The following is a 14,327-nucleotide window of genomic DNA, read 5'->3' on the forward strand; positions in this document are numbered from 1 at the left end:
TTCTTCAAAGTGGCCCACATTAATTTTAGGAAGAAGAGCAGAACACAGACCCCCACCCAACGGTGCGGCTGTACCACATTTTACTGTCTCTTATGCACACTGTGCATCCCTCCCTTAACCATATGTACCCCTCTGCCTTCATTGGGCTACATTTAATCCTACGGAGGGTTTTATTGAAGGGTACCAAAAACAAAGTCATGCGAAATTTGTTTCATTTGATGATTAAAAAAAAAAAATTGAGAGGATTATTTTTTGGCCTTATTCAACATTCTCTGCTGGAAAAGTCCCCTTGGCCACTCTGCGCTGTTAGCCAAACCTTTAGTTCCCAGAAAAAAATCAGCCCTCTGCCTCTTTCCGAATAGCCAAATAACTGCAGTTCCTACAGTTGTACTTTTGTTTGTTTGTTTGTTTGTTTGTTTTTCTGTAGAATTAGGAAACTTGTTGTCCAGCATAACCTTATGCTTTTTAAAATTTCAGTCCTGATTGTTTTCATTTAAAAATATTTATTATGCTTGTTATATGACTGTTATTTATCTTTATTTTCTTTTTTAAATAAAATGTAGCCTTGGAGGGCCTGAAAGTCCCTAGGCAGAACAGGCAGGCCTCTAGCTGATAGAGTGCAGGGGTTACAGGCATGTACCACTGTGTCCAGCCCCAACCCAGTGATTCTTTTATTTAAGCCTCCTTAAATATAAAAATAATTTTTAAAAAAGCTATTTAAGAAATATCCTAGCTGGGCCTGGTGGCGCAGGCCTTTAATCCCAGCACTCGGGAGGCAGAGGCAGGCGGATTTCTGAGTTCGAGGCCAGCCTGGTCTACCAAGTTGAGTTCCAGGACAGCCAGGGCTACACAGAAAAACCCTGTCTCAAAAAACAAAAAAAAAAAAAAAAAGAAATATCCTTGTGGAATAATGTGGCATCTAAATAAATATGTAGCATACAAAATTAAAATGAAAATTCTCAAGCTTTTCATTTCTAAAAGCTTTGTCATTGAAACTTTCAAACACCAAACAATTTTTTTCCTTTTAGAAGTTAGACAGGGGTGCTAAACATAAATTCACGTAATGGCACAGCCATGAGCAGAATACTGCTGGTAAGCCCTGATGTCTCCTGGTTGCTGAGAGGAATGTGTGTAAGTCATGATCCTAATTGCTCCCTCGCAGCCTTAGCGACTAACACCGTGACTGAAATATTGAGCCTTATAACATTACTATTTACTTGAGATTGTATATAAACCACAGTGTGTGTGTGTGTGTGTATGATTTAAGAAGGTAAAGGAAGGGTATCAATTTTCTTAGGTGCAGGAGAAAAAGCATAGAGGGAGAAAAGCCACAGGGAGTGCTAAGCACTGTAATGCTAGTTGTATACCCTTCTGGCCTGCACCAGGCCTAGAAAAGCTGCCTGCAGTCTAAGACATGAAGTGACAGTTGTGTTTATGTGTCAGTAATGTTGCTCAAACGTCAGTTTTAAACTTAGATCTAAATAATTCATGATCAATCATAAAAAGTTGACAGAAGTCAAATCTAAAGGTCATTAAACCATTAAAGGTCATAAAAGCATTAAAGAATCCAAATAAGATCAAAATACTATACAGAAAGACAAAGAAGGCATACACTATAGAAAAACTGAAACATTATATATCTCTTATAGGTATGTGTGTGTGAAACCACTTGCATTTTTTTTTCAGCATTGCAATTCAATATGTGTTTGCATGCTTGTAAAAGAATAAATTTAATCAATAAAATAACTTTTAAGGTGGTTAAAAAGAAACTTAAAGAGTTGATACATTTAATTTTAAGGTTGTAGGCAAAATAGTCTCCCTTAGAGTTGCCCCAAGTCTGTTGAGCTCTGTCATTTGGGTTTGTAGAGTACTGGGGTCACAGCAGAACACAGCTTTATCTGTACTGTCATTATGCTCTGTTCTTTCCCTCCAAAAGTGAGCTGGTGGCAGCACAGTTAAGGACACCTTCTGCACACACCACCCTGGCTCCCTAGTGTCTGCTGCATTAACAACATCCTGGGTATCCAAAAGCTTCGTTCGGACCACCCGCCAAGCTAGTCCAGCCTCAGCAACTAATCAAGTGTAGAGTACAAAGGTGGTGGGACTCTTCCTTAAATGGATGTACCGTCATCTCATTTGCCAAATCCATCAAATCAAGGAAGTCCACACAGTTGACAAAGAAAACCTAGGATTTATTTCCAACAGCAATTCGGGTTCCAGTCACATGGTATGTCCAGAAACATCACTGCTAATTAAATTTGCAAAAGCAAAGTTAAACAAACCAACCAAAAAAAAAAAAAACAAACAAACAAAAAAAAAAAAACAAAAAAACTCACCAGTGAAATCTTGCACCAGTCGATATAAAACTGAGTTCGGAACTTTTTATCACATGTTATCACAGGCTCCATTTCTTGACTGCATCTTAACTGATTCTGTGGATTTTCAACTTCTCGTAAACAAGAAGAAAATGCAACATCGGCACCAACCATGACATAAACGCTGCAAAAATATGAAACTCTCAAGTTATCCTTTAGGAAAATTGAAAACACTGGGGAAAAAAAACCACAAAAACAATTTACCCCTGAAAGCAGGATTTATCCTTTTGAATTGGGGGATTAACCAGAATCATCTCTGAGATAGGAGCCTGGACTTTCAAAGCAGTGATTCATGTAGGGGCCTTCTGTTGTCCATTCTTGTATTCAGCCAGTATTTACTGAGTGCTTAGGTGTACCGGGTACTCTTTCCATTCTATATGAAGGTCTGGAACTTATATTTCATGCATTCGTTGAATTCAAACCAGCTCAGTGCTATATGTCCTGATCATTATATTTAGTAGACTACTTACAATAAGATTCTTTTTCAGACAAATTTGTTAAGAAAATAAGCTTAACCCTAAAATAATAGCTGTAAGAAATGACTCTTCATTTGATTTTCTCATAATGCAATTATGACATTACACCCTGAGGAGTCAAGCTCTCTTTCAACTTCACTATCTCACTGGGCATTTCTGTCAGGGTCCCGAGCACATAGACCCCTCTGTGTTTGGCTTCCTTTCAGATCTCTTCTCTTCAGTTAAGACATTAATGCAAGGAAAAATTATTATTTGTTCACCAAGAATGAAGCAAAACATGTTGTGGGGAAAGAATTCTCCTGAGTTGAGAAACAAGATTTCACAATTGGATGGACCACAGTGGCAGCTGACAGGGCGGTCTCAGGGAATCTCGATAAGATAGGGAGCCTTCCAGAGAAAAGGAGAAAAAAATTATCTAAATTACTATAATTTCTGCCCTTAGACGATAAGAATTAGCTATTTATCACGTGCGGCTAACCTACTAAGGACCCGCTGTCTTTGATAAATACTTCAGATGCCAATCCAAGGACTCATAAATGGTTAAGAAAAACAAAAGGCTGAAAAAGAAAAAAAAATCCAGTAAATGAAACAACTTTGGAAGAAGAACGATGCAAGCTTGTAAATGGACTCAAAGCTACAACATAAAGCTAGTGTGTACTACACAGAGTTAGACATAGAAATCAAAGAAATAGAGCCCAAAATCTAGAAGTCAACTCTAATATTTTGTAAGTGGATTATTGTCACAAGGGAGTCTGATGGAAGATAAATAGTATTTGCAATTAATGGTCTTAGAACAGTGAGGTATCCACATGACATTGTAAAAAAAAAAAAAAAAATTAAATCCCACTACCAACATCTCATGCCATAAATACAAAATCAACGTCAAAACTGACCAAAGACAGAATCTAGTTTTGTAGCTAGCTAACACAGTAGATCGGCAGTCACCACCATAGCCTAGTGAAACCAACCAAACAAACACACAAACAAACAAACAGAGTAAAGTGTAAAAAGAACAATTTAGGCACTCCAGACAAATAAGCCTTAGAGCAAACGAATGCCCCAGGAGACCAACAGTGTTGGCAGACCAACAGTGGGAGATGGAGAATCACAACCTCCTGGAAGAGAAGTTTACAAGCCAGAGTCTCAGAGGGGACCCTGGAGAGTCTGGAACAGGAAAGCTTAGCTACAGTTATGGTATTGCTGGAAGGTCCACGTGGACAAGCCTGAGAGTCACACACTCCAGAGCAGTCTGGTCACCGAGGATCCTGAACTTACAAAGTCTCATGGGCAGGCCTGGCTCAGCTTCTTTGGGAAACAGGAGGAGTCCCTGTTGTTGGCAGGAGAAGAGGGAAACAAACAATTCTGGTCTTAAAAAGGCCTACCTACAGGAGAGACTAAGCAGGGGCTCAATGCTGGGATTAGTGTAAGAGTCCAGCAGACCTGGGAGAGAGACAATTAAGTTCCCTACTTAATGGTCAACTGCTAATTATTGCCGACTGTCAATTACCAAGAAGATGAGACTCTCAGCCCCAAGGCACAGGCTCACTTAAACCTGAGATCTACACCCAGAGCTGGAGAAAATCCCCGAGTCCCACATTTGAATTCCTCTGCAGTTCCTTTTACTCATTGTCGTTCCAATGGAAAATAAAAAAGTAAATAAATGGAGGCAGACATCACAGCATGAGAAACACAGACCACTCTCTGCACGAGACCCAGCTACACTTGCCAACGTAACCCAAGTTCCAAAAACAAATCTTAGAGAACACTTCTTAAAATATTTTGAGATAAATAAAAAAAAAAGAATTCTGTGAGTTTTCAAAAGTTTAGGACCACAGCCAAGGCACTTCTTCGAGGAAAATTTATAGTGCTAAATGCGTATATTAGAAAAGAGAAAGATTTAGAACCAATCACATAAACTTCTACTTTAGGAGATTTCATGGAGACAAACAGATAATCAGGGACTACTAAAATCATCTCCATACCCAAAATTTAATTGCAAAAATGAAACTGAACAATTACAAAGGAGACCCATCTCCCATACTAGGGAAGGAAGGAAAAAAGGAAGGAAGGAAGGAAGGAAGGAAGGAAGGAAGGAAGGAAGGAAGGAAGGAAGGAAGGAAGGAAGGAACAAACCTGTGTAGACCTACAATCCCAAAAGAAAACTGAGCGGTAATCAGCCCTCGGTGGCAAGCAGCAGAGTCACACACTGGGCTTCCCTACACAATTAAAAAAATAAAGCTAGTTTGCTGCAATACAGAATATGGAAGCCAGGAGAGCATTTTCTAGACGCTGCCTACAGTCTGACACTTGCCAGGCTGAGGCAGGTGAACCAGAACTGCACCCACTAGGTTGTAAATTTCTGAGTGCATTTGAAATCCAAACAAAATGAAAAACAAACAAACTGACTAACAGCCAGCAAACCGAATCCAAGACTGTTTAAAGACGGTTACACAAGGTGACCATGAACAAGCTTTCACATTTATGAAAATAAAACTTACATTATAGTGAATTACACAGGGAATGATGTTATTAATAGATTAAGAAATATCATTGGACAAGATCAAACATTCAGAAGTAATAAAATCACTTATAAATTAAAAGTGGGGGGAGCTTCCCAATCTCAATATGAACCTTCTGTTAGAATCAAAATAGCTACTGTAAAACAGTAAAAACAAAACAAAACAAAAATAACCTCAGACGCTTCCCATATCAACACTATAGTGGAAAGTCCTGCTCAATGAAGTCAGAGAGTAAAAAGAATTTCAGTGCATGCTGAGATGAAAGAAATAAAAATATCTCTGTTCAAGAATGGTAAGATCCAAAAGAGTGGACAAAATGCCTCTCTGAACCAATGATGCCTTATAGTAAGTTTACAGAATACAAAGGTTAATACACTGAAAACCATTTCTCTATATATCAGCGCAGACAAATCATGAAACAAAAGCAGTATCCCATTGAGATCAGATATAGCAAAAATAAACTATATATAAAGTTTTTAAAAGTGCATTCAAACTATATGTGAGAAAAAACAAAACCCGATGAAAGAAATAAGAAAACAAAACTAAAGGGGAGAAATGTTTTCTTCATCAAGTAGAAGACTCAGTATTGTAAAAGTGATATAGTTTTTTTCCAAATTCATCCAAAATATCAATGAAATGCCAAATCAAAGCCTGGTGATCTGTTCTACGGATCTTAACAAATGGTTCTTAAGCTCAGGGAGAGAGACAAAAGACTCCGAATATCAAACACCATACTGAAACAGAAGCGCTAAGTCAGAGGACTGAAACTATCCCACTTGCACCAAAGCTATAGTAATTAAAGCAGCTTTAGAGTGTGTAGGGACAGCCCTACAGCAGCACCATTAACTGATGTAACACGGGGACAAATAGACTAATGTAAATTAATCTTTTCAACAGATGGTGCTGGAACAAATGAATGTATACATTTTTTTTTTTTTTAAAGTTCTAGAACTGAGCCGAATGTACCTTGTATTCCTCACAAGGGTGACCTCAGAAAGAAGGACAGAATGAAATACAAATCACAAGAAGGCAACACAGAGAAATACAAAATGATTTTCTAAAACAAGGCATCGACAGTCTAATTCATGAAATAAAGGAATTGATTAAAAAAAAAAAAAAAAAAAAGGAGGAGGAATTTAAATTTTCTACCACCCTAAACGAATTGTCAAGAAAACTTTCCAGAGCCTGGGTGAAAATATTTGCAAACCCCCTGTATCATAAAAAGCTGTTATCAAACATAAACCAATAATAAAACAAAGCTGACTTAAAGGTGTCTCAGGGCTGGGGGAGATAGCTCACTTGGGATGGGGGAGATAGCTCACTTGGGATGGGGGAGATAGCTCACTTGGGATGGGGGAGATAGCTCACTTGGGATGGGGGAGATAGCTCACTTGGGAGAGTGTTTCCCTGGCATATCCAATTGCTGGGCTCCATCTCTAGCACCTCATAAACCTGGCTCTGCAGGAGACATCTGTGAGCCCAGCATCTGGGAAGTGGGAACAAGAGGATGGGAATCCAAAGCATTCCCATCTAGTAAGTTCAAGACCAGTTTGAGACTGTCTCAAAATAAGGAAGAAAGGAAGGAAGGAAAGATAGAAGGGGGATTACAAAGAAAGGAAGGAAGGAAGGAAGAAACAAAGAATATTTTTTTAAAGACATACTTTTTTTTAAAGGAGAAAAATCTTAATGGAGAACTGACCAAGATATAGCGAGCAAATGAAGATGAAAAGGTGTCCCACATCACATATTGTTAGGGGGGAAATTGACTGAAGCATCACGGAGGGGGGATCATAATGAATAAACACTGGAATACAAGCAACAGCTTGTGACTAGCTGGAGTAACAAACTATGGTACAGCCAATTCAAAGACAGCTTGAGTTTTTCTTCCATTTTTACCCTATGTCCCCGCTCTTAGCAAAAGAAGCCAGCACTTAGATCCACATAAAGACTTGTACATATGTGAAGAAAGAACACAATCTCTCTATAATTTCTAAGCACAATGTGTACGTCTTTCAGTGGGTGAATGGGTAACTGTGGTACATCCAGAAAAGGAAATATTATTCAGCACACACATGAAATGGAAGGAGCTACCAAGAAAAAGACATTGAAATGCATGTTACTAAATGAAAGAATCCAGAAAGGCCACATGCCATGTAATACCAAATGTCTGAGCCGCATGACATGCCAGAGAAAGCTCACTGGGGAGAGGGTGAAGAGATGGCTGCTAGGAGCAGAGGAAAGGAAAGATGAAGAGACGAAACACAGATGGTTCTCAGGGCAGAGAAACTACTCTGTCTGATAGACTAGAATGTGTGTATGCCATGCTCATTCGTCCAAACCTATGACCCTCATGTAAGCTATGGACTGTGGCTGAGGATATCCTGTCCTGTCCACTCTGGCAAAAGATAATGGGAATTGGGGGAGCTGCAGATGTGTGGGAACAGTGGCATACTCAGCATCTTTCTCTTTAATGTTGTTATGGAGTTAAAATTCCTCTACAATCAGTTTATTTAAAAATGCATACTGTGACTTAAATGCAAGAGTTCAAACTGTTAAGTCTAAGAAGGCATAAATCCTTGTGGCCTTGGGTTAGCCAATGGTTCTTTTAGCTTTGACATCAAAAGCTCCAGCAGTGACAGGAAAAAAAAAAAAAAACTAGATAAGCCAAGCTTTATCAAAATTAAAACATTTCATGCTTCAAAGAGCAACAGCAAGAAAGTAAAGATAAGTTACAAAGGGGTTATTTACAAATCACGGATCTGTTAAGTGACTTGCATCTAGAATATGTAAAGGACATTTCACATCGTAAAAAGACAAACAGCCTGGTTTAAAGAATGGCCATGGATCTGAACAGACATATCTCCAAAGAAGAGCTGCAAAAGAACTTTTCTTTTGCATTGCACACAAAAACTATACGAGAAGATTCTCAGCATCCTTAGTCACTGGTGAGAGAGATGTCAAATCCACAAGGAAATACCACTTAAATCCTGCCAAGATGATGGGAATCAGAAAGGAAGTCAAAAGCTGGTGCTGGAGAGAATGTAGAAGAATCAAATCCCTCCTTGTCTGCTGCTGGGAATGTGAAACGGCCCAAGGCTTTGGGGAGGAAGCTTAACAGTTCCTCAAGAGGTTACATACAGGGTCACCAGATGACCTGGAAATTCTATTCCCATGGATATGCCTGGGAGATGTGAAAATAGATCTCTATGCAAAATGTATAGCTGATGTTCACAGCAGTAGCATTTCTCATAGTAAAAAAGTGAAGATTACCTAAAGGCCATATAACATTGTATCATTCGCTAACCTAATAAGACAAAATGAAGTATTTTTTTCTACAATATGGATGCAACTTGAAACCATTATGTTACATGATGAAAAAGCCACTTGCAATAACCACATATGGTATCATTTCATTTATGTGGAACTCCTGAAGAAAGATAAAGGTGAAGAAGCATCCAAGTAAGCTAGAGTTTGCCAGGAAGTTAGGTCATTGGTAGTAAGTGGCTACTGATGTGTATGGGGTGCAGATGCAGAGCTCTGAGATACTAAAGTGACCTGACCTATAGTATAATGATCATCTGTTATGAATGGGTGACGTGGGTCTTATATGAATTCTACCTTAATAAAGATGCTATTTGCTCAGGGTTTTTTTTTTTTTTTTTTTTTTTTTATTTTATTTTATTAGATATTTTTTTTTTTTTTTTTTTTTTTGAGACAGGATCATATTCTTACAGTCTGGAACGGCTATAAACTCACTGTGTGGCTTAAACTCATGGCAGTCCTCTAGCCTCAACCACCCAAGTGTCATGATCAAAGATGTGAGCCACCACTCCCAGCTCTGTGCTACTGTATTTGAAAAGCGAAATAAATGAAAAATGTAATGTAAAAATTCAAAACTCTGCCAATGTAAGCATGATGTCCTGGTCACATTTGAGATGAGAACTATTCCAGAACTTTGTTTATTACATTAGGTCTTAAGTTTCATGTCAGGGACACTTTAAACAGCAACAACTATATACCTTAAGGAAAATAAAGAGTGAGTAATGCCGCAAGTTAAAGATCAAAGCGAAAGATTCAGAACAGAAGATGTAAGAAATCTCTGGGAAAGGTGAGTGCTCCACATATATTCTGTTTTTAAAAGTCACTTCAGCTTCACAAAACCAATTTCCATCTCCTTATTAACTGCCTGCCCAACACCATACATTTTCTTCTTGATAACTGCAAAGTATCTTCATAAACAGAGACAAATGAATGTGTTCCTCACAACTGCTAAGAGCCCTCTTGCTCAAACATGACAGTGATTTGCATTTATAATTTATAAGTTTTTAGATTAATTCAGCTAAAGTTAATATAAATAAGCGTAAGAAGTTTTGGTACTTTGAAATGTGTTTTTCTCTTAAATTATAAAAGCAATATAGGAAACTTGGAATATAAAAACAGAATTCATTTATATTACCAAGATAACCATTTTCATTTTCCAATGTACCTTGCAAAATATTTTTCAAATGCATATGTTTTAATGTAATTGCAATCATCTCTAAAATTTAATTTTGCATCCTGCTTCTCCACTTAATGCGTCATAAGCACTTTCCACATTGTACTCCTTGCAATTATGGTTTTATGGCAATATAATTTTTTAAGTGCATATGATTTATTCAGCAATTATTTCAGAGTTGGACATGCAGTTGCTTCTAATTTTTTGATGTTATAAATAAGACCGTAAAGTCTATCTCTGTGTATATTCCTTACTGTTGCTGTCTAAAAAGAGCTGCCTAGTCGTGGAAACATTTTTATGGTCATTACCACCGTGCCAAGTTACTTTCATCCCTACAAGGACGAGCCATAAACTCCTCAAACTCGATATGTTCTGAGCTGAGCTCATCTTCACCCTCCCCACCTCCACCTGTTGCGCCTTCCACCTCCTTCTCCTGGTGATTGGCAACCCCAGATGCTCAAGCCTTGAACTCTGGCGCCATATCTTTGACTCTCCTTCTTCTCTCACAGCTCAATCCGTCATCAGTGGCTGACAGTTGCCCTGAAATAACTTGCAAACCCATGTGTCACTAGGTCCCATCTCACTGCCACCACTTGAGTTTGAGTCACCAACAGTCGACCCCATGTAGGGTGGTACAAGGCAGCAAACAGTCTTGCAATTGTTCTCAAACCTCGTCTCTGCCATTGTCCCCTGGAAGCTTAGGTGCTGAGTGAGTAAGGACACAGATGGACCCAAGAAGAGCATTTACCAGTTAAAAACACAGGCCGCAAATGCCACGCTGGAGACAGTGGAAGGCAGTGGGCCTGCCTCAAAGGTCTACAGGCGTATTTGTTGATTCTTTCGTAGCATAAGCAACTCTGGACCCACTGGTTCTTCCTAACATACAATGTTGTATGGGAGCATAGCTAACAGTAGCAAATAGACGCTGTACATGAAAAGTCTACGTCTCTCTCCATGCTTTCCTTCTAGATATCTTTGGAACATACCATTGAAACAAAACGCTTATCAAGTAAAACGAAGACAATTGTTATCTTGAACCCCAATGGGCCTAAAGAGTTGAGATGGGCACATACTATCCACAACAAAGCTCTGGATCATGGCTCTCAACCTTCCTAATGCTGTGACCCTTTAATCATGTTCCTCATGCTGTGCTGAACCCCAACCATAAGATCATTCCGTTGCCTCTTCATAACTGTAATTTTGCTATCATTATGAATTGTAATGAAAATATTTAAGATGTAGGATATCTGATGTGTGACCTCCAAGGGGGGGGGGGTGTCTCGACCTTCAGGTTGAGAACCACTGCTCTGCAGGCCTAAAAAGTATAGTGCTTCAACATGCAGGAGCTCCTATACACTGGAGAAAACTCTTTATGTACAGTTTTTTTTTTTCCTTTGAGATACGATAGGTTGAGGCATCTAAACATTTAATGAAAGGAATCATCAAACAAGAAAATAACTGTATGTAGCTGGGCGTGGTGGCAACGCCTTTAATCCCAGCACTTGGGAAGCAGAGGCAGGTGGATTTCTGAGTTCGGGGCCGGCCTGGTCTACAATGTGAGTTCCAGGACAGCCAGAGCTACACAGAGAAACCCTGTCTCGAAAAAAACCAAAAAAAAAAAAAAAAAAAAAGAAAGAAAGAAAGAAAAGAAAAGAAAAGAACTGTATTCAACACTGTTTTCCCAGCAACAGCAAGACAGTGATTACACTGAACATATGTTTTCTCCAGTTGTCCTACTCATGGGATACATTTGACTCTTGATCTTATGCCCAGAAGAGATGCAAACCAACTTGAGCATGTATCCATGCCCTCTACATGTCACCAAGGAGTATGAGATTCCGGGAGATGTAGTAGCATCTCCGGTCTTATCCCTTATCCCACTTCTTCCCTCTATAAATGACTGTAATTAATTTTAAAATAAGATATAAAATTAAAGATTTATAAACCACTTATAAGATATAAACCAAATAACTAAGAAAAGCCCAAAATTTAAAAACAAAACAACAACAAAAAAAAACAACAAAAAACAATGGGATTAAAAATTCCATTTAACGGGCCGGGCGGTGGTGGTGGTGGTGCACACCTTTAATCCCAGCACTTGGGAGGCAGAGGCAGGTGGATTTCTGAGTTCAAGGCCAGCCTGGTCTACAAAGTGAGTTCCAGGACAGCCAGGNCTANACAGAGAAACCCTGTCTCGAAAAACCAAAAAAAAAAAAAAAAAATCCATTTAACCCTGAAGTCTGAGTTTGCACTGAATTTCTTCATATCAATTAAATATAGAAAACGACAAAAACAACAACAGTCAAAATATATAACTTTCTCACTACTGAAAGGAGAGGAGCAGTTAGCTCTTAGACCCTGACAATGAGCTAGCTCTGAATTCTCTGATAATCGTTACCGAGTAAAGGAAGATAGAGGGAAGGAGGGAAGGAGCAGCCATGCTGGGTGGATTTCAGATGGCCCAAGTTCCACATCTGATGCTCCTGAGCCACCTAAACGCTGCACAGCTCTCTCTACTCCTAAACTCCACCTCGCTTCCCTGCACACTACATGTGATAAGCCTAACACAGAAACCTTCATGTCAACCATTTCCTCCAGTGATCCCATTGTTTCAGGACAATACCCACCCAACTTTCAGAGAATATGGTCCAGCTGTTGGCTGCTTCTAACATAACTATCTCAATGTTAGGGAGGCAGAGAGACCCATTAATCCTAGGGCTCCATTTCCGGGCGTGCGCACATACGCACGTACGCACGCACGCTCTCACAGAGAAGGGGAAAGATGAGGACAATTTCAGAGCTGAGCACCTTGGTCCAGCATCATGACTTTCCATCACCACAGTATGTGGCAGCACCAACTTTTACGTTCTCTTCCTCAACTGCTCACTGAGCCTTTTGACACAGGCAGACCTCAGCAAGTTAGATTTCATTGTATGAAATGGCTCAGAGAATAAATGAGGACAGCTTTTCTGCCACTGACTGAGGCTAGATCTGCACGCTTTGGTCACTAGAGGAAATAGGTTTGACAATCTCCTATGAAAAGCGAGCATTGTCTTTAATCCTCACACCCCATCATTCCCGTCATAGTCGCCATTTACACCACATCACTCAGTCGTGGTTGGCAGTTACAATATGAAACTAGCATGAAATATGACCCCGCTCTTCTTTCCACCAGCTTTATCCCAGGCTAAATACATCTATGAGTCCTTAGCCCTTGGCTCTATGTCAGGAGCAAAAGCAGCACCGAGTCCACGCACAGTTGCCTTGGGGTCTCGAGTCTGGCAAGTGAAAATTAATCTTTTCGGAGGGCTCAGCCTTCCTTTGCAGAAGCTTACTCGCTTTGAAGTAAATCTTTATAATTGTTTTCTGTTCGATTTAGAAGAAGCTTGAAAGCTGTCAGCAAGTGCTGTAGAGATGCGAAAATGCTCATCACGAAGGAGTTGCCCAGTGGGCTCTACTGCCTGGCATTTAATGGCACTTTGGGCTGTAGATTGACATAAAAGAGTCTTCTCCTATGAACGACTCTAAGCCACCTGTTGGCTATGTCACTACACATACCAAGAACAAGAACAGAAAAGTAATATGTCATCAGTAGTTTGTGGCTGCCATGAGCATATATATATATATATATATATATATATATATATCACAAAGATCTTTATTTTTTCCTTTAAATCTTGGAGCACGATTTATGTTAAGTATTGTGAGAACACATTCATTAGTTTCTTAATTACTATTACCGAAGCATACACATTATTTTTTTAAATAAGATTATAGAAAAGCAATATCTGAAATTCCTTGGCTAAATCAGTCTTTCACTGTTTATATTTTCTATATTTCATTTTGAGTATATTTAGAGCTCATGATTTTTTTAAGGCAAAAGCAAAAAGTATATTAAGTGAATTACATATAAACACTATATATCACTTAAAAATGTAATAAGTGCATTACGCATGCACAATATACATCATTTAAAAGAGTATTAAATGAATTACATATATACACTATATATCATTAAAAAGCAAGCCATAGCACTGAGAAAACTGTGGGATTTACTTCTAATAAGGCAACGTGGGTAAAGAGACTTGGTTACCACAACTTTATATGACAACTAAAGAAAATACACAAAACCATTCCTAGAGACACACTTTTCTCCTGCAATTATAATTCAAGTGGGACCCGATTCCCCTGGAACTTGCATGGAGATTTTGGAGGAACAGGGCTGGCCTTAGGTACAATTTATAGAAACACTATTTTAAAAAGCCTTCTCCTATGCATACTGTGCAAAGGTTAAGGCTTAACGTTAAATTAAAGCTCGTGGAAAGCATTTCAAGTTGGGCAGGGATCTGAGACAAGAGTCTAAATCAATGCCACGGGGAGGGTTCTCTCAAATAGCTGACAGGGTAGACTACCCACAAGCAGGTGCTGCAGACAGCTAGCTAATGACTGAACTCTCATCAAG

General features: G+C 39.1%; 1 protein-coding gene across 7 annotated transcripts in view; it reads right to left on the minus strand.

The window, feature by feature from the left end:
• Sgce (sarcoglycan epsilon) overlaps nt 1–14,327 on the minus strand; it is a 72,429-nt gene that overhangs the window by 16,815 nt on the left and 41,287 nt on the right. For all 7 annotated transcript variants that reach the window (XM_021188819.1, XM_021188825.1, XM_021188814.1 and 4 more), the window contains one exon: nt 2,337–2,499. In XM_021188819.1, the coding sequence (XP_021044478.1) occupies nt 2,337–2,499 (163 nt within the window). The remainder of the gene's footprint in view (nt 1–2,336; nt 2,500–14,327) is intronic.

Source organism: Mus pahari, chromosome 2, assembly GCF_900095145.1.
Source record: "Mus pahari chromosome 2, PAHARI_EIJ_v1.1, whole genome shotgun sequence".
In the NCBI taxonomy this organism is placed as follows: Eukaryota; Metazoa; Chordata; class Mammalia; order Rodentia; family Muridae; genus Mus; species Mus pahari.